Genomic DNA, 26,074 nt, shown 5'->3' with positions numbered 1-26,074 from the left:
ATGGCTACTTCGGGGAAGGACTGCATTAGACTGACTACTACCCCTACCCCTCCCTCCCAAATTTCTGGTTCTAGACCATGTTAAAAGTGTGGCTACGGCCTAGTCACCCACTCTTGTGGCATGGCCCTCAGTTACCCCAATGAAGAGAGCTTTTCAGATCTAAGATAACTGAGTCACTCCAGAGTGGGTTCAGAAGGCCCAACAGACCCCAAGCCCTATGTTTGGGTTTCTATCCAGCATCTAAGTGCCAGGGTCAAGGGATCCCTGAGGTCAATGTAGATCAGAATAAAACCTTTGGCTCCTCCTAGTCAATAACCACAGTATCAGATCTTAATGAAGCAGGTCAACCTCCAAGAGCAAAGCAGTGAAGTAATCTCTGTCTTTAGCAAAATGAAGACGCCCTGTTGGATCCAGTTCCCCACCTTCACCCACCTCACCCCATCCCCAACACACACACACACGCTTTGAAATGGTGAAGCGAGTGTGCTGATACTGGTACTTAAGAAACTAAGAAAGCAGAATCCCTTCACACTAAAACAAAAAATGTTGTCTCATTTTCTCCTTGTCTTCCTACTTAGATTTCTCACAAGGGTATTATATTTATTTCTTCCTTTTATCCAGTAAATGAGCTGGGCAGCTATAGCCTTCTAATTAAAACGAGATGGACTCTTTAGTCACCAGCACAGAGCACTTCTGATGGTCTGGTTAGAGCACTGGATGATGACCGTCCTTCACTGTTACTAGATGGAGCTGAGCTGTGGCACTGCAATTAATAAGGAGTGACCATGGTCCAAGGAAGAGTTGCAGATTTTGTAAGGACCTGATCGTATGAAACAATTTTAAGTAAAAAAATTCATTTAAAAATACATATGATTTTCAAAGGGCTTGCTTAATAAAGTCACAGTGGAGAAACCTTTGGTTCTCTCTGTATAGATCAGATAAATGCATGATCAGGAACCACTACATATGTGCTACACACACAAGCAAAAACAAAATCAACCCACGAAATAAAAGCAAACTGCCTATATTTAGGCAAATGAAAGCCTTATTCTATGAAATGGTATCTGTCCAGTTCTGCATGTAATTTAAGAATAATCACTATGTATTTGAGGTAAAGTTTATTAGAAATAGTCTATTACTGGCTTCGGTTTATTATTCTCAGAAGATGCCTCCAAGAAAGAATGAAAACAGACATTTGAAGATTTAATTGGTGTTTTATACGTTTGGGATTTTTAAATAAACAATAGTCTATGAACCCAAAGGCTGTAATGTTTTCATCTGTGTAATTACCTCTTAGGGTCACTGTCAAAAATTTCTGCTGCTATGACAAAGCTTATTTTTTGCATCTTTCTAACTCTCATCTCTTTCCTACTTATTCCATATTTTTAAATCTTCAGGTGATAATTGAAAATAGTGTGAAGCTGTCTTTATTATCTAAGGTACACCAGAAAAGGAAAACGGCTTTAATAGGATGAGATTTCATAATAGAATGAGTTTTGCTTATATAAGGAGGAACTGTATATTTGACTGGTAAAGAAGGTAGAAAACTCTGAAATTATTTTGGCAGTATTAAAGACGTTAAAATAATAGTTAGAAATGGAAAATCTCTTGGAATTCAGCCTAATTTCCTAGTAAGATCTCTAAATAGAAAAGAGTGTGCCAGAAAAGGGCCTGAAAGGGAGACTGGCTAGAGGTCCTAATGCTACTACTCTTCTAACTCAATCATTGAGTTATGCAGCATGTAAGCTGCCCCCAATCCCAGATGTCATATTTAACTGTTATAGAACAAAATGCCATTAATAATTATCAGTTTTATACCTTTAATCACAAACCTGCAAAAGGATCAGTCTTATGGTATTCCCAAAAATCTTCAAATTCCTTTCGGACCTCCTCATCCATGATGATCCCTGCAGACTGCTCATTATTTACTTGGACATAATTAGCTTTCAGGACTATCTCCACTTCACAGCGCACATCTTGCTGGAAGGGCTTCCACCGTTGCATTACGACCCCATAAATAGTGAGGTCATCGCCTGGGAAAAAGCACCAAGTGAGTCCAGCAGTAGCATCCTGCCTCTAGGCACAGACTCGCATGACAAAGGACCAGAAGTGAGAAATAAACCACTCTCCCACCAGGGCTGAGTGGTGTATACTCATCCGGAAAGCAATTTGGGGGCAAAAGAACATCACATATTCCTGATTTTTTTTTTCTTTACAGGCACTTGTATCTGCACAGCTAAAAGCTAAAGTCAGCATTTTTATTTTTCTTAATCTGCCATATGATAATCACATCAAATTATTACTCTTCCTTGGGAAAACAGTTTACTTAATGGTTTATTCATTGTTATTATATTGGGTGAAATGCTTGTCCTCTCAGAATCTCTAACCGTATAGTTCTCATTTAAATAAGAAGTGGGGGGGCCAGCCCTGTAGCTGAGTGCTTAAGTTCGCGCGCTCTGCTTTGGCGGCCCAGGGTTTCACTGGTTTGGATCCTGTGCGCAGACATGGCACTGCTCATCAGGCCACGCTGAGGCGGCGTCCCACATGCCACAACTGCAAGGACCCGCAACTAAAAATACACAACTATGTGCTGGCGGGGATTTAGGGAGATAAAAGCAGGGAAAATAATAATAATAAATAAATAAATAAGAGGTGGGAATTGCAGCCAGAAGGTTAAACTATAATCAATTTGGTGTCAGGAAAGGAGAAAACCTTGTGCTAACACCGATACTAGTTTTAGTTTCTTACATATTAATTTTTACTTACATTTCTTAACATTTTACTCACTGCCTTTTTTTTTAATGAACAAAAGAATGAATAAACTAAGAAATCAATGAATACGTGTTCTACTTCAAAGCTTGTTCCATAACCTATGAAAGCACAAGACACAACTCTGCTTGTTCCTTCTTGGTTTGTTCCTTCCCACCCAAGGAAACTCTCCCATTCCTGGTGTGCAGAATATTAAACTTTTACAGATTTTCCTAAGAGGCCGAGGGTAGTTTATAGGCACATTCTCCAAACATTGCTATCTCTGCTTATTATTATATACAGTTTAATGCATCAATTAACAAGCATATATGGGTGCTTGGCATTCAATATTTTGGCGCGGAAGAAAAGGGGGCCAAAAGAAAAAAGACATAATCCTAGTCCCCAAAGATTTCACTCTTGTTGAACATAGGATGTTGGACATACCCTAAACCCAATCCTGGTATTTATATTTTGCACAACAAATATTGTCTCTGAACTAAACATGCAAATCTTCATTTCCAAACCTGTGTCAAAATATATGATATTTGCTGATGCAAAATGCCTTTTACTCTCTAAATTTCCATGTGTAATGTGTAATCTGCAGAGCTTTTGATTTTCAAGAAGAGAGTTCTGTAAATGCTAAATGCATGGCACTGGTGGCAGCAATTCACAATAGAAAGCATATTTCTAGCACAAGGCGACTTCATCGTAAATGGTGACAAACACCTTAAATAAGTGCTTTACACATATTTTCAAGATCCTTCCTAAGCCATTGCTTGGATGGTTTTCAAACCCAATCAAGAATAATGAGCATTTACTATACTGTCTGCCTCTAGTTTTTTAGATAAAAAGGACTGGGGCAACTCTCTAAGAGCTCTTGGAACAGTCCTCTACCATGGCGATTTTAATGGGGAACTTAACTTTTAGATATAGCACCCACTAGTAAGAATCTGACTTTAATAAGCAGTGATAATTGGAAAATGTAGAGGACTAAAGAAGGGCCAAGAGCACTGACTCGTCAGATTTGGATTCAAATCCCACCTCCCCGACTCACTGGCTATGTGACCTTGGCCAAGTTACCGAACTGTACTGGGCCTATGTCTTGACCTACAAAATGGGAATAATTATACTTACATCGTAGGACTATAGTGAGAATTAAGTCAGATAACGTTTGTAAATTACTTAATACAGTACCTACAATTTAATAACTGCTCAATAAATATTAAGCTGTATTATTATACTACACCTACATTTGTAGAGCAACTAATATCTTTATAAAACTTTTAATATATACATGTTTTTATTTATTCAAATATTTATTGAATGGCAGATTCATGTGGTCATCAGAATAATCGTGAGGTATATGATAGTCCAAGGGAAAAGATAGTCATTTAAAGATTTCTGTAGTAAAAGTGATTAAAGACAACGTTATTTTCGGGAAGCTAAAATCCTTACTTTTATACAATCCAATCTCTTTGTGCTGCTCTATCTTCTGAAGCATATGTAAAGCTGCAGCCATTCCCAGTCGGACCCATCTCCGAGCTCCTGCTGCACTGACAGTTATCAGCACACAACCTCCAACTTTATTACTCTGCAATGTCAGACTGGGGTTCCTAACTCAACTGTAAATTCCTGAAGGGCAAGGATTATGCCATTTATGTCCTTTGATTCCCAAAGAGATTCCTAGCTATGGCTAAATGAAAAAATAGCTCTTGACAGACTGCGTCCATCCATTCTTCATTACTAGTGACACGTAAAAGAAAAATAGCTTAAGATTTTTTTCAGTGCCGAAAAACTTCAGTTTAGATGAACTGCATGAAAACACCTTATTCTTTATCAAAGGATATTTTCATGTTCAGGCTAAGCTCATATAAGCACTGCTTTGCTGATCCAGGTATGATAGATTTTGGTAAAAATCCAGAGTCCTATATGAACAAGGTACTCTGACACAGCCTTGTCCTTTTGGCAGCAATCTATGATCAGAGCTGTTACTTCCTAGGGTACTGTTTAGACAACTATAAACTATTAGTATATTTGACATAAATTTCAAAATATGGGTTGGTGATTCTTGGATGGATGAGGGGACTTCTTTGATAAAGAATTATTCTTGACTCTAGATACTGAACTCTTTTATTTCCAGAGTGTTTGCCTCATCTTTTTAATGAAATGTCAGCTCAGTAAATATTTTATAAATGAGGCATTTGGAGAATTTTAGGGTTAAGAAAAGGGAAATGACAGAATTTGGAGAAATAAAGTACTTTTGATCTGCCCAGGAGGGGACAACTGGGATGTGGAATAGCAGAGTGGACATACCTGTTCCTGCCCGGTGGACACACTTGTGCTGTTTGTTTTATAGAGATTAAGGGTGTTTGAGTGAGAATGGGAAATATTTAAAGCAGGGAATGCTGACGTGACTGAAACGCAATTGTTGACAAATTCAGCTAAGGTTTAAAAATCACTTCCATTTTCTGACCCATCTTCAGTTTAACTTAAATGTTGAATAGCAAGTTGAAATTGTTAGGCAAATGGTAAAAGCAAGAGTTTTAAAGTTATTCGGAATAAGAAAAAGAAAGAGAATGGATAAGCTCTTATATCCTCCTCACAGACAAAGGTCTGGTCAAGGCTTGGGAATGTGTGTTGGGGGCAGAAGATGCTGTCTTTACGAAAACAAGTTTCCATTCGCCTTTTCTTGGGCTGGAAATAGTAGCCTAAGAGATGCTGATGAAAGCTTTGCAGCTCTGAGGATAACTGTGCTTTGGATTGAAAGTCTGTAAACCCAAAAGACTGTTAAGCTCTACACTATGAAAGCAGTATGCTTCTGTCTGACATCTTCACCCTGAGCTGACCAGTGCATGTAAATGTTACAGCCCTACCCTCTACCAACAGCTGAAGAAAGCACCCTTTATTCTCTCAGTCTCTCATTTTGCATTATATATGCAAACGTCACCAACACATCCATTTAAAAAACCTATCAAATTTTATTAAGAATCTCTCTTATCTTTAAATGTGGTTACTGCAGAAGAGAGAATAGTATTTAACCTCTTGGGCTACACTGCTGATTTACAAAATCTCCTAATATCTTAATTTTTCAAACAAAATATTTCCTTACTGTTTTCTCTGTAAAAACAATGATTTTAAAATTCAGTGGAGGGGCCAGCCCCGTGGCTGAGTGGTTAAGTTCCCGTGCTCGCTTCAGCAGCCCAGGCTTTCGCCAGTTTGAATCCTGGGCGTGGACATGGCACCGCTCATCAGGCCATGCTGAGGTGGCATCCCACATGCCATAACTAGAAGGACCCACAGCTAAAAATACACAGCTATGTACCGGGGGGCTTTGGGGAGAAAAAGGAAAAATAAAATCTATAAAAATACCAAAAGAATTCAGTGTAGAACACTTCTATTCTATAGATGTGGCTGATACTAATCCTCAGCCTTCCACAAATACTTCTAAGTTTGATTTCTTCCCTGGCTCCCCAATGAGGAATAAAAGGGACAAGGTGAGTTGAGAGGGGCAGAGGAAAGCTTAGGAGGTGCCTGGTTGGCCTAAATATCAAAGTATAACTCAGAATGACATCGCAATGACTGGGCTTCTGGAGCCCTTGGATTTCCAGAACAGCTCGGAGGCTCAGCTCTGAAGGCTGAAACATTGTAGATCATCCAGATCAACTGCCATCATGAGGCCTACATCACGAACAAGATGCTGTACATCCTCTGCTTGACTGTCTCTAAGAAAAGAAACTCACCATCATCCAAGGCCCATGTTGGACACCTCTGATTATTAGAACTGAGTCAAAATCTACCTTCCTGTAGCTTCAACCCACTGAAACCCAACAATATCTTCTGTAATTTCAATTCTATTTCTATATGACAATCTTCCAACTAACGTAAGTTGGCTATCATGTCCTTCCTGAGGCTTCTCCATGCTAAATACTACAGTTCTTCATTCAGTATGGTTTTGAGTTCCCTCCCAATTCAGGCAATTGGTCAATGGAAACACTGCAAAATTAATGTAACTCCTGCAGTGGTGTCACCTGCACAGAGCAGAAACAATCACCTCCTTTCTCTAGACACCAATAAGAGTGCCAGTAGCAACTGATGGAGTCACATCCCGTGATGCATTTTATATAACTGCCCACTAAATCCACTACATTTTTTTAACTTGCTGCTATTAAGCTATGGTGCACTGAAGAGAGTCCTGGACTAGCAGTCAGTAGATCTGGGTTCATGTTCCAGTTCTGCCACTTAACTCTCCAAGTGACCTTGGGCAAGTCAGGATCTTCATCTATAAAACAAGCAAAAGTGGCTTCTCCTAATCAATACTTTAGGACCTGCTACATGAGCTAACGAAAGTTAATTCTTACCAGATTTGCAACTGTCTACTAAGTCATCTTCCAGGATAACCTTCATAGATCGTGGAATACTTCCAAGAGAGAGCCTTTGAACCTAGCAAGAAAAGAAAACAAATACTGAGTATGCTGAAATACATGCTAAGTATTCAGAAGTCCAGCAGTTTTTGAAATTACTGTTTCCATTTCTCTGGTATTATCATACAATTTAATCACGATGGGAATTTATGAAATCTTCTTAAAAACTGTGCCTACTATCAATTTAAGGATACACTAAAAATATAGTAAAATAAAAAAACCAATAGGAAAATATCCCCAAATATAATCTACCTTGTGGATGGTCAAAATAAACACATGCTCCAAATACTAAACATAATAAAATTACTTATCTAGAAAATAGAGGCAGTTCCTTCCCGATCTCTAGTCATAAGACCCAGAACAAATTACTCAGTTTCTCTGATATTCCTTAGTAATAGAACCCTGGTTTTATTCCATGTGGACATGTGCCCAGTAAAAAGACTCTCTCCCCCAGACTCCCTTGCAGCTAAGTGTGGTCATATGACTAAGTTCTGGCCAATGAGATATAAGCAGATATGCTGTAGGAGACTTCAAGGGAGATTACTTAAATGGAGACTTGGTTTAGATGGCATTCCTTCCTCCTGTTCTCTGACTAGGATACAGATGTGACGGAGTTGGAGTACCTTCTTGGACCATAGACAACCATAAGAATAGAAACCATGGGTTAAGAATGGTACAGAGGGGGGAGTGGGTGGAGCAAAATGGCGGGGTGAGCTGACCCAGGATTCTCTCCCCTCCAAAATACAACAAAAGATTGGAAGAACTGAATTTCAGAGAATAAACATAATGCCAGCTCGTTAGAGACCTACAATACCAAGAAGGCGGAGAACATAAACCTAGCTTTACACCTTCGGAGGCACTGGAACAGCAGGAGAGAACATCGCTCCCTCCCCTAGAGTCTGCGATCGCTGTGGCGTGGGTCGGGAAGGAGCGGGGGAGGGGCCGCGTGACCGGGGGATCATCCAGGACTCCTGGCGCTGATTCGGTGGAGACTCACTGATGGGGGAAAGCTTCCGTCCGCGGGGACCCTATAAATCAAAGGCCTTGGGAGACCAGACAACAGAACTGATCTGAACCCAGACCGGTGCGTGTGAGTAACAGCTCCTCCCCCACAGCAAAGCCAGTGGGCGCAGCCATCTTGCCCCCGAAGGCGGAGAGCTAACACGCCGCTCTCGACCCCCATCAAGTGGCAACAGGCTGTAACTGCAACTGAATTCTACCACCATGAGAAAAAAACGCTCCTCTACCATCCAGCAATTTATAAAAGCCCCAGACCAGAAGGAAAACAATAAAAACACAGAATTAAGTCCTGAGGACTTGGAATTAGGTAAACTAAGTGATAATGAATTCAGAGCAGCTATAATCAAAACACTCAATGAGGTAGAGAGAAAGAGAAACAAGCCGAGTTCTGGAGTTACTTCACAAAAGAGATTGAAATCATAAAGAAGAATCAAACAGAATTACTCGAGATGAAAAACACAATGGACCAGATAAAACAGAATACGGATTCCCTGAATGCCCGTGTAGACAACATAGAGGAGCAAATCAGCATAATCGAGGACAGACAGGCTGAATGGCGCCAGACAGAGGAAGAAAGAGAACTAAGAATTAAAAAAAATGAGGAAAATCTCCGAGAGATAATGGATTCAATGAGGAGTAAGAACATAAGGATCATAGGAATTCCTGAGAACATGGAAAAGGAAAATGGAGCAGAAAGTGTGCTTAACGAAATTATTGAAGAGAACTTCCCAAATCTAGGGATCAATGGAGAAATGTGTGTAGAGGAGGGTTTTAGATCTCCTAGATTTGTCAATGTAAAAAGACCCACCTCAAGGCACATAATAGTAAAGTTGGCAAATAGGAATGATAAGGAAAGAATACTCAGGGAAGTAAGAAAAAAAAAGAGAATAACCTATGAAGAAGCCCCTATCAGACTGTCAGCGGATTTCTCCACAGAAACCCTACAAGCTAGGAGAGAATGGAGTGATATATTCAAAGCTTTAAAGGATAAAAACCTTCAGCCAAGAATACTCTATCCAGCAAGAATTTCCTTCAGATATGAGGAAGAAATTAAATCTTTTCCAGACAAACAAAAGTTAAGGGAATTTGTAACTAAAAGCCCTCCATTACAAGAAATCCTCAAGAAGGCTCTCATACTTGAAAAAAGAAAAAAGGGAGAAAGGGGACACAATAATCCACAGACTAGGGAGACCGATGGATAGAACCAGAACAGGATAGCAAATATTCAACTATAGCATTAGGGTAAAAATAAGGAAACTACCAAAACAAGGACGATCTTAGCACTCTAACTACAAATTAATAAGACGAGTTGGAATAAAAAATGAAAATAATTATTTAGGAGGGGAAGAGCAAAGGGTCTAAATCAGTACTGGTCGAGTAAGTAAGAGACCACCAGAGAATAGACTATATTATACACGAGATTCTAAATACAAACTTCAAGGTACACACTAAAATAAAGTACAGAACAGAGTCACAAATCATAGATAAGGAAAAATCTAAGAAACCCAGCATAAGAAATTGCAGTATTAAATGGGTAGTCTAAAGCACACAGGAAAAGAAACACAGGAAAACAAGATAATGAGCGACAGACTGACAGCATTAAGTCCACATGCATCAATAATCACTCTCAATGTGAGCGGATTGAACTCTCCAATAAAAAGACACAGAGTGGCAAAATGGATTAAAGAACAAGATCCAACAATTTGTTGCCTCCAAGAAACACACCTCAGCCCCAAGGACAAACACAGACTCAGGGTGAAGGGGAGGAGGACAATACTTCAAGCAAATAGCAAGGAAAAAAAGGCAGGTGTTGCAATTCTCATATCAGATCAAGTGATTTCAAAATAAGACAGGTAAAGAGAGACACAGAGGGACAATATATAATGATCAAAGGGACACTTCATCAAGAAGAAATAACGCTTATAAATATCTATGCACCCAACACAGGAGCACCAAGATTCATAAAGCAACTATTAACAGACCTGAAGGAAAATGTTAAAAACAACACAATGATAGTAGGGGGCCTCAACACCCCACTCACATCAATGGACAGATCATCCAGACAGAAAATCAACAAGGAAATAGTGGAGGTGAATGAAAAACTAAAACAATTGGACTTGATAGACATATATAGATCACTCCACCCTGAAGGAGCTGAATACACATTCTTCTCAAGTGCACATGGAACATTCTCTAGGATAGACCATATGTTGGGAAACAAGGCAAGCCTCTACAAATTTAAAAAAATTGAAATAATAACAAGCATCTTCTCAGATCATAGTGCTATAAGGCTAGAAATTACAAGAAAAAAGCTGAGAAAGGCACAAAGATGTGGAGACTAAACAACACACTACTGAACAAGCAATGGATCATTGAAGAAATTAAAGAAGAAATAAAAAAATACCTGGAAATAAATGAAAATGATAACATGCCATACCAACTCATATGGGATACAGCAAAAGCTGTATCAAGAGGAAAATTCATCGCAATACAGGCACATCTTAACAAACAAGAAAAATCCCAAATAAGCAACCTTAAAGCACACCTAACTGAATTAGAGAAAAAATAACAAATGAAGCCCAAAGTCAGCAGAAGGAGAGAAATAATAAAAATCAGAGCAGAAATAAATACTATTGGAACAAAAAAGGCAGTAGAAAGGATCAATGAGACAAAGAGCTGGTTTTTTGAGAAGATAAATAAAATTGACAAACCCCTAGCCAGACTTACAAAGAAAAAAAGGGAGAAAGCTCAAATAAACAAAATCAGAAATGAAAGAGGAGAAATAACAACAGACTCTGTAGGAATACAACAGATTATAAGAGAATACTACAAAAAACTATATGCCAACAGAATGGATAACCTAGAGGAAATGGATAAATTCTTGGACTCCTACAATCTCCCAAAGCTCACTCAAGAAGAGGCAGACAATTTGAACAGACCAATCACAAGGAAAGAGATTGAAACAGCAATCAAAAACATCCCAAAGAATAAAACCCCAGGACCAGATGGCTTTCCTGGGGAATTCTACCAAACTTTCAGAGAGGATTTAATACGTATCCTTTTCAAGCTATTCCAAAAAATTAGGGAAGATGGAACACTTCCTAACACATTCTATGAGGCCAACATCACGCTGATACCAAAACCTGACAAGGACACCACGAAAAAAGAGAACTACAGGCCAATATCACTGATGAACGTAGATGCAAAAATTCTAAACAAAATTTTGGCAACCAGAATTCAGCAATTCATCAAAAGAATCATACATCAGGATCAGGTGGGATTCATACCAGGGACACAGGGATGGTTCAACATCTGCAAATCAATCAACATGATACACCACATCAACAAACTGAGGAATAAAAACCACATGATCATCTCAATAGATGCAGAGAAGGCATTTGACAAGATCCAACAGCCATTTATGATAAAAATTCTGAACAAAATGGGCACAGAAGGAAACTACCTCAACATAATAAAGGCCATATACGACAAACCCATAGCCAACATCATACTCAATGGGCAAAAACTGAACCCCATCCCCCTGAAAACAGGAACAAGACAAGGATGCCCTCTATCACCACTCTTATTTAACATAGTACTGGAGGTCCCAGCCAGAGCAATCAGGCAAGAAAAAGGAATAAAAGGAATCCAAATAGGGAGGGAAGAAGTGAAACTCTCGCTGTTTGCAGACGACATGATCTTATATATAGAAAACCCCAAAGAATCCATTGGAAAACTGTTAGAAGTAATCAACAACTACAGCAAAGTTGCAGGGTATAAAATCAATTTGCATAAATCAGTAGCATTTCTATACTCCAGTAATGAACCAACAGAAAAAGAACTCAAGAATACAATACCATTCACACTCGCAACAAAAAGAATAAAATACCTTGGGGTAAATTTAACTAAGGAAGTGAAGGACCTATATAATGAAAATTACAAGGCCTTTCTGAGAGAATTGGATGATGACATAAGGAGATGGAAAGACATTCCATGTACATGGTTTGGAAGAATAAACATAGTTAAAATGTCCATTCCACCTAAAGCAATCTACAGATTCAACGCCATCCCAATCAGAATCCCAATGACATTCTTTACAGAATTAGAACAAAGAATCCTAAAATTCATATGGGGGAACAAAAGACCCCGAATTTCTCAAGCAATCCTGAGAAAAAAGAACAAAACGGGAGGCATCACAATCGCTGACTTCAAAACATACAACAAAGCTACAGTAATCAAAACAGCATGGTACTGGTACAAAAACAGGTGCACAGATCAATGGAACAGAATTGAAAGCCCAGAAATAAAACCACACATCTATGGACAGCTTATCTTTGACAAAGGAGCTGAGGGCATACAATGGAGAAAAGAAAGTCTTTTCAACAAATGGTGCTGGGAAAACTGGAAAGCCACATGCAAAAGAATGAAAATTGACCATTCTTTTTCACCATTCACCAAAATAAACTCAAAATGGATTAAAGACCTAAAGGTGAGACCTGAAACCATAAGGCTTCTGGAAGAAAACGTAGGCAGTACACTCTTTGACATCAGTATTAAAAGGATCTTTTCGGACACCATGCCTTCTCAGAGAAGGGAAACAATAGAAAGAATAAACAAATGGGACCTCATCAGATTAAAGAGCTTCTTCAAGGCAAATGAAAACAGGATTGAAACAAAAAAACAACCCACTAACTGGGAAAAAATATTTGCAAGTCATATATCTGACAAAGACTTAATATCCTTAATATATAAAGAACTCTCACAACTCAACCACAAAACATCAAACAACCCAATCAAAAAATGGGCTGGAGACATGAACAGACATTTCTCCAAAGAAGATATACTGATGGCCAATAGGCACATGAAAAGATGCTCATCATGGCTGATCATCAGGGAAATGCAAATCAAAACTACACTAAGATATCACCTTACACCCGTTAGAATGATAAAAATATCTAAAACTAATAGCAACGAATGTTGGAGAGGTTGCGGAGAAAAAGGAACCCTCATACACTGCTGGTGGGAATGCAAACTGGTGCAGCCACTATGGAAAACAGTATGGAGATTCCTCAAAAAACTAAAAATAGAACTACCATACGATCCAGCCATCCCACTACTGGGTATTTATCCAAAGAGCCTGAAGTCAGCAATCCCAAAAGTCCTGTGCACCCCAATGTTTATTGCAGCACTGTTTACAATAGCCAAGACGTGGAAGCAACCTAAGTGCCCATCAACAGACGAATGGATAAAGAAGATGTGGTACATATATACAATGGAATACTACCCAGCTGCAAAACAGAACAAAATCATTCCATTTGCAATAACATGGATGGACCTTGAGAGAATTATGTTAAGTGAAATAAGCCAGCGAGAGAAAGATAATCTGTGTATGACTCCACTCATATGAGGAATTTAAAACTATGGACCAAGAACAGTTTAGTGGATACCAGGGGAAAGGTGGGGTGGGGGGTGGGCACAAAGGGTGAAGTGGTGCACCTACAACATGACTGACAAACATTAACGTACAATTGAAATTTCACAAGATTGTAACCTATCAATAACTCAATAAAAAAAAAAAGAATGGTACAGAAAGACAGAAGGAGTCTGAGTCCTCAACACTGAGGAACCTACATGCTAGCCTTGGACTGCCTATCTCCTACTTATTTTAGATGAGAGAATAAACCTTTGTGTTCAAACTGCAAGTAAAGGCAATCAACCTCACTCTCATTTGTTGAAGAGTGTTTACAAATACTTGACTTGGCACAGCAAATAAAATTGGGCCAAAACCCCAAATCCTGTTTGACAACCAGTTAAACCCATTTAATTTTCTCCTAACCATTAGTTAAGAACAGCTACTTTGAACTACTTAAATACTCATTTCTTTAATTTTAACATAATTATTAATTTACTCCACAACCCTCTTGCCTATGCTCTAGCTAAAAAGACGATTATTTCATGGTCTCTAAAAACTATATTGACGTATGTGCAACAGTTTCATGCTTGATCTTTCACAAAATGATGACACGAGTTCCATTTGTAATCTGTTGTGTTCCCTAGTCCTAAGCAGTTTGCCCACAGCTGAAAAACACTTCTTCAAATTTGTTATTTTCCTCATTTATTTACTTACCTGTTCCTGAATTTTGATTTCCTGATAATCTCTACAGCTGGTTGGAGATGAAGACAAGCCTGAGAGGCAAGTGAATTTTGAAGAATCACAGCCCTCCACGCTGGGGCATGAGGACGGCCGGCAGAAAGTATAGTACTGCTCGAAGTCAGCCTTGACCACAAATACGTGCTTGCATTTGTTACACATGTAATCCCGCTCAAATTCCAGCACCTTCACCGGACTTGTTCGAATCACTGTCCCAGTGACAGATAAAAAGTGTCCCACATCCTTAGTTTTAGGGATGTGCTCCCTCACCAGCTCAGGACAGACAGGCAAACCTGATGAAGAAAAATCAAAAAAAAAACCACATCGACTTATACTTTGGAATTTGATTCCAAATTCCAAATTCAATATATTCTTCTCGTATTTCCTGAAGGAGAAAGTATAATTTCAGAAAAAAATCTTTGTGTTTTACTTTAGAAAAAATCTGATCAACTCAATTAAGAAAACAGAAGAGAATTATTTCAAATAATTATCAATGGACTCGTTTTTGAAAGTACATATCTAGATGATATAATAACCAGGGTTAAAAGAAGGACTGATTCTCATTTGAGGTCTATCTCAGTGGGATCTAAATACAGTATACAACTATAACCACATTCAATGAAGAATATACTGCCACATGCCGCACATAAACTGATGTGTGATGACTTTCTGAATAAACCACAAAGCTGAGTGATAAAGAGATGGTAGCATAATGACCACAGAGTCCACCAGTGCTAGAAGGCTACTGCCTTTTTTTAGTTAGGTTCAGAATTTATTAATACATAAATCTGAAGTATTTTCAAGCCTTGAATTACCTAGAGGTTTACCCATAGCATCACTTGATCCTTTAAAACCCTTGTGTTTTTCACAATTGATAAACATGTGCAAAATGCCAAGGAAAATTTTTATGCGGAAATATCCTCTTTCTCATGTTTGGCTACACTGCATCATTGAGTAGAGAGATACTGGCTGTGCTGGTCAAAGGCTGCCTCCTAACAGTTTTATAGAGGTAGCATTTGTTATTGGTTCCTGTCCCATAATCTATTGTCTTGTCTTCAGAATTTCGTAGCTCCAAAACCTGATAAGCGTGCACACTGAAGACAGATCTATCACATTTGCGAAGCTCATGAGAAATAACCACAACAGGTATGATTATACTTTAACTTTCTTCTCCTGGATCTTGCATTCTCTTTCTGACAGGGTGGCCTCCATCCTAGGCTTCAGTTGCCATGTGTATAGCAACAAGCGCCAGGTCTATTTTTTTTTTTTTAAGCCAGAATCTGTCTCTTAAGTTCTGTATCCAAATATCCTCTTGTCTACCAACTGTCTCAAACTAGATATCATCTTGCAAACTCAGTATATCAAAAAGTGTAATCATGGGCTCGGCCTGGTGGTGTAGTGGTTAAGTTTACATGCTCTGCTTTGGCGGCCCAGGATTCACTGGTTCAGATCCCGGGAGCAGACTTACACACTGCTCATCAAGCCATGCTGTAGTGGTGTCCCACATACAACACAGAAGACGACTGACACAGATACTAGCTCAGCGACAATCTTCCTCAAGCAAAAAGAGGAAGACTGGCAACAGATGTTAGCTCAGGGATTCTTCCTCAACAACAACAACAACAAAAAAAGTGTAGTCGTGATTTCCCTCCACTCTCTGTGCCCCCCTCTATCCAAAAATGGTATTTCCTTATTTATTCTTTCAACTGATATTTACTGATTGACTACCATGTGCCTTGCAGAACTGACTCAGTTAATGGCTTACCCATCTCCCTATCTTGGACACTTTTCCATCCTCACTGACCTCAGGATGCAGGTTAATGTCTCATCTAAATCAAGGTTCTTGTTTAGAAGCCTTGGCTGGACTTTAGGAAAGCCCTGAACCTCTCGAAATTCAGGCAAAAATTTATGTATATACACATATCTGCATTTTCTGCATGCTATAACTTTCTCAACATATAACCTAGAAAAACCACTTATTTAATCCTCAATCCCATAGTTCTATTAATGTGTATACATCATTACCCCAAGAATAGAAAGGACTTACATTTTGGGAACAGTCACCAAACTTCCCATCCCCTCCTCTAATTTTATAGAAATGCCCTAACCTCTCTTATCACTGACTCAGGCCTCTGGTCTTAGATCACACCCTACAAGACCCTCTCCAATGCTATGGCAACATGACAGGGACATTCGTAATCACTTTCTGCCTGTGCCACTCATTCAGGGCCTTAGTCACATACTGCTTTGCATTGCTGCTTAACCATTTTATACCTGCAGGGAAGGGTCACTTCTTGAAATCCTTCTCATGCCCTTCTATGCCCAGCCCAGTGCTTTATTGAGCACTTTGAGATAAGGAAAATATTAGTGAATAAAGGAGACGGGGGAATGGGCTTTCCCTCTCTCTCTTGCCTCACCTTTACTGTATCTGGCCTCCAATCTCCCAGTCCAGAGCAAAATGCTTTAATTTTTCTGTGCATATCATGGGGTTCCTCACCTCTGTACCTTTCCTTAGACACTCTTTCTACTTTGACTGGAGAACTCTCCCCAGTTCACTCAGCCAGGAAAAGTGTACTCAAGTTTTCCCTGCTGCAAGAAAAATTCCCTAAGTCCAGGCTAGCACCCACATACATACACATATGGAATAGTCAAGCAAAACGGTCAAATTAATGCACCATTGCATAAATGACGTCTTTTATGTCGGAGGAATCTTCTGCCAGGAAGAGTAAAAAGGAAGGTACTCCTTGGTTCCAGGGAGTTCTTTTCCTTGCAAATGATGACCGAGGCCTATGCGTGCTGGGTCATGACAAGTCTACACAAAACTGGCTTTATTTCAGTCTGCATAAGGTGATGTGCTGGGGAGAGATTATAAACTTGGGAGAAAGGCACGTGGGAGGGGGAGGGAGGCACGGCTCAGTTTCAAGGGTCCCTCACCTGCTCACCAACTCTGTGTTCCTCCAGAAGTCTGGCCAGGATGAGTGAAGCCCTTGCTGCTCAACCCCAGCAAGGGTCCTGTGTCTAACGTAATTACAACCAATTTTCCTAAGAAAATTAGCTTTTAATTATCTTCTATACTTTTATGGTACAGGGCAATATGTCATCCTTAATGTTCTCAAATTAGAAACAAAAGAGCAGTTTACATCTTACTGAGTCATGTATCTGGTACCTTTTAGGATAAATTTTTTTTCTTAGCATTGAGCAAATTAGTCTAAAATGTGACAGATTAACTGGTTGTTTTGTATAGTAAATAACTATTATTTTAAGAAAAGAGTAATAGAGGTGAGTATATTTCTTGGTCTTCAGATTCTTTTCTTTCATTTCATATTATGATTTTTAAATAAACTTAAAAGGACAAAGATAAAGGCAACATAATGTTAAGCAAAACTGACCATACACAACTGAAATCCTAGCACTAAAAAAGGCTAAGAGAAAGGGTTTTGATAGAAATGTCAATTTATCTTAATCTTTCCATCTTACTATAGATATTACTAGTGTGCTCTTCAACTATCCTGGTGAAGCTCGGAATGCATCAGACACTAAGCCACCATTAGTGCTGAACAAAAAACCTTTATCATTCTCTGACTCATTCACGGATAAAACAAAGAAATTTTGAAATGGACAGAGATATGTCCATATCTGTGCTAGAGGTATGCCCATATCAATTACTTCAGGTCCGTGGTTTTCAGCGTGTAGTCCCGGGACCTGCAGCAGCAGCAGCAGCAGCAGCGGGAGCTGCTAGAAATGCAAATTCTTGGGCCCCACGCCAGCCCTCTTCAATTAGAGACTCCGTGGGTGAGCCCAGCAATCATTGCTCTCAGTAGCCCTAAAGGTGATTCTGATCCCCATTAACGTTTGAGAACCACTACTTGAAATAACACAGGAATGTTATTTTTTTCTTTCTCATTTACTTTGATGCTAACTGTGTATTTGAACACCTTTCATCAAAACCATTGGGGAGGGGGCTGACCCCGTGGCCGAGTGGTTAAGTTCGCGCGCTCCACTGCAGTCGGCCCAGTGTCTCGTTGGTTCGAATCCTGGGCGCGGACATGGCACTGCTCATCAAACCACGCTGAGGCGGCGTCCCACATGCCACAACTAGAAGGACCCACAACGAAGAATATACAACTATGTACTGGGGGGCTTTGGGGAGAAAAAGGAAAAAAAAAAAAAACCATTGGGAATAGTAAGTAAACTATAGGCTAATCAAAATCCCAGGAGACAAAGAACAATTCATATCCAGGAAAAACAAACTGGAAAATGTCTTACATTCCAAAGGAGGCTGAACCACAGAGGCATCCTGGGCTTTAATAACTAAATGCCTTGCCTGGAGTCCAAGATGGAGGTGCAATATACTAAAAACTAGACTATTTCCATCACTGGTTCAGTCTGTTTGGGACACCCCCACCTCTCCCTAGCCTTACCTTCTCCTCTTGAAACCTCCAGTGAACTCCCTAGGAGAATTCACTCCCTGTTCTGTGAGCTAACATAGCTTGCACGTATCTTGAGTGAGGCATGCATCACAGAACACAAAAGCTGCCATTAAGCAACTTTACCATTATGTGGTGGGTTTTTTTTTTTTGTGAGGAAGAGTGGCCATGAGCTAACATCTGTGCCAATCTTCCTCTATTTTGTATATGGGATGCTGCCACAGCATGGCTTGATGCATGATGTGTAGGTCTGTGCCCGAGATCCAAACCCATGAACCCCAGGCCACTGAAGCGAAGGGAGCAAACCTAACCACTATGTGACTGGGCCAGCCCCTACAATTATGTTTAATATGCACATATACACATATCTCTGGACACATATACCCCAACTGCTAAGTATTTGACTATACAGGTATCCCCCCTACAGCCGTGAGTTACTTTAGATGAGGGACTATATATACCATATTCTTTTTGGTTTCCCGAGAGTCTAGGAATGGCCTACACACAATATGTTTGTGGAATGAATGGTACCATAGTAGTAACATAATTTGCAATTTACCATTTCAGAGAAGAACTGAAAAAATAGGCTAAATTCACTGAAACCAAGAGAGTCACCTAGACAGACAAAATTTTAGTATTTACACTGAGCATGGAAAAGTACCTAAACATAAGGACAACCTAAAACCATTTTCTAAATACCATTTCAACAACATTAACTAGAGCCCTTTTAACAATCCTTTTGCAACTTTATTAAAAGGGAACATTTCTTCTTGATCCTTGCTAGAGAGTATCTAGTGTCCTCATGCATAAAGATTTATAATCTTCATAATTTTATTCCAGTAAGTGTAATTGCAGATACTATTTTTTAATTAAATCAAATGCCTGGTCTTTTTCGGAATCTTAATCTGTCTCCAAGGAGTTCTACTATAGCGACTCCTAACTTTTTTGGAATTGAGGGGAAGCAGAATATGTGATCCCAAGATATGCTGCTTTGGCAAGTGGATCACTTTGAGCTGAAGGCAATCAAGACCCAGTAGAGTCAAGAGAAACTTTTACCTTCCTCTTAAATACCTAAAACAATTTAGATAGGGGGCCTGGCCCAGAAAGAGAGTTGTTATTAGAGAAAACTTTCTATCTGAATGATCTATCTGTACAGCAGGACAAACACCTAATTACCAAACACCTGCTCTTCCTATTGTTCTGTGAATTACTCTCCTCCCCGTGGAAGCTCCAGGCCCTTATCCCACTCCGTAGCTCAGGATGCATACAAGTCTCAATTGCTCAACTTGTCCCTTGAGTCTCATTTTCTTACAGGGCTCCTGTATGTATGTAATTAAATTTGTTTTACTCCTGTTAACCTGTCTCATGTCAACTTAATTATTAGGCCAATCAAAGAACAAAGAAGGGTAGAGGAAAATTTTTTCCTTGCCCACAGAATCACAGTGTTTTGTTAATTATAAACCCCCACCTTTCTGAAATGTACTACAAGATAAATACTTATTTTTAAACAAAATGGAACATGTGTTCTCCAACTTAATTATAAACTGCAGGAATTCAAAGACACAGCTTTGCCACCACAAGTTGATTGCTCCACTGCAGTTTCTTAAAAATTAAGATGCTTAATCTGTCATTCATTCAACAAAAAGTTACTGAGTGCCTAACAGGTGGCCAACACAATGCTAAATTTGATACATAAAAATAATGAATTTCCCATAATAGTTCTGAAGATCACTGGCTATCATCTACCACTTTTCTAGATCTTTGTATTATCAATTATTTTATTGTTACCAATAACAAAAGCTCACAAAGCTGCTTTAATTACAATTTTATACCCACATGTGGGTATACGTGCACATAAATATACTGTTGTCTCCACATATTCTCCCTCCTCTCAGCTGGCATGGCTAGTACCCCAGCTTTCCAAATGTCCAGAGAAAACAGTATAAAATCACTATTTGGCTCTAAAAGTGACTATCAACTACACAATGGATATATTTTTAAGTGTAAATATCAATTATTTCTTAGTGCTCTGAATTCAATAAGTATTAGGATTTCGCAAAATCTTCCTAGAGAATAACATGGCAGTAAAATCCTTAAGTGATTCACCTGATATCCTGGCATGAAGATTCTGCTTCATAGAGACACCTTCAGGCTGAGAAAGGGACTGGAGGATTGTCAAGGCTGATCTTTGCAGAGCGCTGTCAAAAATAGTTAGTACTTCATTGGGGAACACGTTGAAATACTCTCCAATTTCCATGTTGGTCTCAAAAAGTGTCATTGCATTAACCACAACTGGGTAATGAGCGTCTTCATCTCTTTCCTTCAAGATTAGTAGAATATCATTCTTGTGGTACTCCGAAACATACGATTCAAACACTTGACCAACCAGTGTAACTTGATCAATATTCATCTTGAATCCAGGTAACTAAAGAAAGAGAAAAGAACATATTATACTTTGATATTGTAGACTTAGACACAAGTTAACAAAAAAGATTATCTGGTTGCAAATCATGCTGACGTTGGGTCACCATAATCTCAAAATATTATCTGAATTCAAACGTTTATTAGATCTGAATTAGCTGTTATAGTCACTTAGCAAATTTTTTTTTTTTTTAAAGATTGGCCCTGAGCTATCATCTGTTGCCGACTTTTTTTTTCTTCTTCCCTCCAAAGCCCCCCAGTACACAGCTATATATTCTAGTTGTAGGTCCTTCTAGTTCTACTATGTGGGATGCTGCCTCAGCATGGCTTCATGAGCGGCGCTAGGTCTGCTCCCAGGATCCCAACCAGTGAAACCCTGGGCCGCTGAAGCGGAGTACATGAACTTAACCACTCAGCCAAGGGGCCGGCCCCAGTAAATGTATTTTTCAAGTGAGTGAAGTTAAATCTCAAAGAATTATGTTGGTACTGACTAATGAAATCCAAAACAGTCCAATGCCTTTCCCACATCTTTTCCCAAAACTTCGTCCTCATTAACCCTATAACATATTATATAAAAGGCCCTTGCCTTTTCTATAACCACATTCCATATACACATACACTCTCAAGTAGAAAATCTTCCACATCAGTCCTGGATAAAGTTCCTCCTGCTAGGCTTCTTTGCAAGTGTCATGGTTCTAGGGTTGATTCACACAAAGAACATACCTTTCTCTCTATTCATTCTCTTTCTTGTTACACGCACACATATTCACGTGCATTCTGCTGCATAAATGGAATACACACTACTATTCAGATTGCTAGCCAGGTTTGACTTGATTAGTTGAAAGACTGGCTTCAGAAATTTACATTTGGCAGTGAATTTGTTTCCTATTTTCTCTTCCTAACCTAGGAAAACTATTGGCTTCTGCAAAAACAGCTGTCAACAGTGTGAAGAAACCAGACAATTAAACTGAGAGGAGGAAAGGAAAATTGGTCTTTAAATGATAAATAACTAGGATTGAAAATAAATACAGTATATTACATTACTTCACCTATCTCATTCCCTTGGCAATATATTTTTTTTAAATTGTATCAACAGATTAAAAGGGCCTACCCCCATTCTACTTTCACGTATATACGCAGATATCTATCACACAGAAGGCATGATGCTGGGAAATGAAAAGCACAATAAAAGGCCCTTTATGCCCCCAGAGAACCAAGGGACAAATCAAATGAAACAGTGCTCCAACAGTGGTAAAATGCAATACAAATAGGAGCACAAAGGAGAGAAGGATTAAATTTAAATGGGGTGACAATCCCAAAGATGGCAATGGGCAGTTACAATAAACTGTCCAAATCAATCATCTAAGAAACTCTTACTTGGTTTGGAAACAGAGAGGGCACCGGAGGACTAGTGTACTTCAATCTGACTTATTTCATTCAACCAACATTTATTGTACTAGGCTCAACAACTAGAGAGATGATTAAAGAAGACTGTTATGAAGGTCACAGGTAGCATCCTAAATATGTCACACTATTTATTTAGCAATATTTTGCCTTCTCCAGGAATGACTATTCTGGAAGATTTGAAAGGAGTATGGAAAGCATACCACACTGAGGCCAAGAATCCTAACTACAGGATGCCAGTGTGAGATTAAGAGGTGAGTATCTCTATATCCAGGAGAATGAGTGTACGTCGATTATGGCCTCTACATTAATAAGTTATTTGTTTTGGTTAGGTAATACAAATTCAGCCAAGTGTAAAGCAGAAAAAGCACTTAGGAGGGAACTAATCAAAAGATATTTCCAGGATATGGCCTTTGACAAAAACAACAAACCAACCTGCACTTCCAAGAGTGGCTACAAGAGAATCTCTAAGACTCTACAGATGCATATTGAATTTGGGCAGGAAGGGGGCAGCTGCAGAATTCATGGTTCAAATTAGGGTCAGATTAAATTTCACCTCGTCTTTTTTGAAACAGCATCTTCTTAAAAACAGCATTCACTTTCAGTATCTGAGCAAAACTGATCAAAATGTTTCCGAGCAGTTTGGTAACCCTATAAACATGCCCACAATTACTGTTTTACGACTTCCAAGTTCTTTCTTTTTCTTATTGAATATTTGAGGTCAAAATAAAGTCATGTTGTGCTACTTTACCCTCTTGACCAAAGGGAAACGCCCACAAGAAATGCTAGGCGGACGGATAAGCGGCGACTTGCAGATGGCTGAGCGGAGACTTCCAGCTGGCTCGCCGGGAATCGCCGCCCGCCCCGCCGCCGCCGCACCTGCCCGGAGCCCCGCCCCCTCCTGGCGGCCCCGGGGCGCCGCGTCCCAGCCCCACCCCGCCCTCACCCGCGGCCTCTCCGCGCCCCTCCCGCCCGCCCACCAGCCGGCTGTCCCCGGGCGCTGGAACACAAGGGGACAGACGTGCTCAGAGGACTGCTCCCCCAAACTCCCGACTCCGGACGCAGCCCGGCCCTCACGCCTCGCAGGGCTCTGACCATGCCCGGCCTCGGCTCCCGGGCAGCACGGCGCCGGGCCGGCCCGGGAGTTGAACAGTTTTGGAACTCACCAGATGTGGGCGAGACTTGGGACGAATGGCGGGAGAAAAAAAAAAAAGAGCGGGGAAACGAGGCAGCGGCTGTCACTTACCGGCGGAGGCGCAGGGTCAAGTCCCCGGGGACGCGCTGCTCCCGAGGTCGGGGGGCGCGGAGAACTCTGGTCGCGCGGCGGCCCCAGGGGCGCGAGGAGGCCCGTGGGGGCGGGGCGCGTGCGCGGGGCCGCCCGAGGCGCCGTCGGCCGCGGGGGCGCGCAGGCTCCGGCGGGCCCGCCTCGCGCCAGGGCGAAATAGGCGCCACACGGGCGGCTCAGCCCGGCGCGGGCTCCCGACGGACGCCGGGCCGCGCACTGCCTCAACTTGGCGGGCGGCTCGGGCGGCTCTTCCGGGTGGAGAAGCTGGAGGGCGCGCGCCCAGCCAGGCTCGGCGCGACGCGAGGGGAGGGGCCGGGGTGAGGAGGGGCGGGGCCGGGGCGAGGAGGGGCGGGGCCGGGGCGGGGCGGGGAGGGGCCGGGGCGGGGCCAGAACGGAGCGGGCGGCTCCAGGTGGAATGGAAGAGCAGGCTTGTGTGGCGGCTCAGGGCGCATGTATGGATCCTGCTTTTGGTCTAAGAACTGCCAAACCCAAGACCACAAAGATATCCTCCTATGTTTCCTTCTAGACGTTTTAGAACGAAGATTTTATATTTAGGCCTTTGATCCATTTTGAGCTAATTTTTGTATATGGTGCAGTGTGGATCTTGAAACTTTTTTTACATATGGATATCTAGCACCGCTTGTTGAAAGAGCTATTCTTTTTCCACTGAATAGCCTTTACACTTATGTCAAAAATCAGTTGTCCTTGTATGTGTAGGTCTAAGACTTTCTATTCTGTTGCCAGATCTCTTTGTCTATCTTTATGAAAATACTACAGTATCTTGATTATTGTAGCTTTTTAATGTCTTGAAATCAGATAGTGTTTGGCGTCCAGTTTTTTCTTTCTCAAAGTTGTTTGGGCTCTTGTGTTTCCACATGAAGTTTAAAGTCAGTTTAAACTTAGAGCCAGCTGGAGTTGGAGATTTCCTTTCCCCCAGGTCGATTAGGCCCTGATAAAACTCCAGCAGGTTAGACTCTGGTTAAATAGTTTCACCTGAGGGTAGACCATGTTAAGAAGAGCAGAATGCCCTGGTGTATTTCAAAATGGTTCCAGTTCCCTAACATCTGCCAGAAGCATAAAGGAATTTTTCTTTAATATTCACCGTGAGGACCTGGTGAGACTCACAAAAGTGTGAGTGGTCCCTCTGGAGTTCATCTTTTCAGACGTGCCCACACTGAGTCTTCAGTAATTTGTCATTACAGTTCAGGTTTCCCTGCCCGGGCACCGGTTCCTGTAGGGGTTTTCAGCTCGTGAGTTTCTGCTCTGGTAAGTTGTGATTCTCAGTATGAGCCTTGTCTCCAGTTTGTGGGGTAGTAGTTGGCCCTGTGACCTTACTTCTCTTATGGATCTAAGAAGAGTTGTTGATTTTTCAGGGTTTCAGTTTTTTACTTGTTCTTATAATGGAGTAGTGACTTTCAAGCTTCTTACATGCGGGACCAGAAACCAGAAGTCTCAATTATCTTTTAAAGAGGTTTAAATAACAAGAAAATAGTCATACATGTTTATTCATGTAGTTACAATTTCCAGTGCTCTTCCATGCACATTTTCTCTTTACCACTGGGTTGAACAGTTTATGATTCGCCTTGATGTATTTCTCTACATATTTTGTGTGCTTTGGATTTGTTCAGTGTCTTGGATCTGTGGGTTTTTAGTTTTCATCAAAATTGGAAAATATTTTGGGTTTCATTTTTTCTGCTTCCCTCACCCCTGTCCTTTGAGGACTCCAACTATACATATATTATGCTACTTGACATTGCCCTCCAGAGCTCACTGATACTCTGTTGAATTTTTTAGACTCTTCTCCCTGTTTCATTTTGGATAGTTTTTATTGCTGTGTCCACAAATTCACTCACCTTTTTTCTGCAGTGTCTGATCTGCTGTCAATCCTATTCAATGTATGTTACATCTCAGCCACTGTAGTTTTCATCTCTAGAAGTTAGATTTGAGTCTTTTAAAAAATATTTTCTATCATGTCTCTACTTAACATGCTCCTCTACCACTTAATCTTTCATATTGTTAATTATGTAGTTTTGAATCTTTTATCTTGTTTTATTTTGTAAATGTTTAGTTGTGTAGTTTAAAATTATTGTAAATAAGTTAATATTTCGATATATTTAAAATAATTCTTAATTTTTAGGTTTGTTCTATTTAGTATTCTCTTCTTTTATTCCATTTTATCTCACAATTTACATTCTGC

The 26,074-nt window shown here is 40.3% G+C and overlaps 1 protein-coding gene across 1 annotated transcript in view; it reads right to left on the bottom strand.

The window, feature by feature from the left end:
* Positions 1-24,145, bottom strand: part of MCM9 (minichromosome maintenance 9 homologous recombination repair factor) — a 90,468-nt gene extending 66,323 nt beyond the window's left edge. The window contains exons 1-5 of the mRNA XM_046675537.1: positions 23,839-24,145; positions 20,874-21,192; positions 14,317-14,633; positions 7,107-7,188; positions 1,833-2,033 (exon numbers count right to left, since the gene is read on the bottom strand). Of these exons, the coding sequence (XP_046531493.1) occupies positions 1,833-2,033; positions 7,107-7,188; positions 14,317-14,633; positions 20,874-21,177 (904 nt within the window). The 5' untranslated portion in view covers positions 21,178-21,192; positions 23,839-24,145. The remainder of the gene's footprint in view (positions 1-1,832; positions 2,034-7,106; positions 7,189-14,316; positions 14,634-20,873; positions 21,193-23,838) is intronic.
* Positions 24,146-26,074: the final 1,929 nt, after the last annotated feature.

The sequence above is a fragment of the Equus quagga genome, chromosome 11 (assembly GCF_021613505.1).
Source record: "Equus quagga isolate Etosha38 chromosome 11, UCLA_HA_Equagga_1.0, whole genome shotgun sequence".
NCBI classification, from domain to species: domain Eukaryota; kingdom Metazoa; phylum Chordata; class Mammalia; order Perissodactyla; family Equidae; genus Equus; species Equus quagga.
This window is presented reverse-complemented; position numbering and strand designations above follow the sequence as displayed.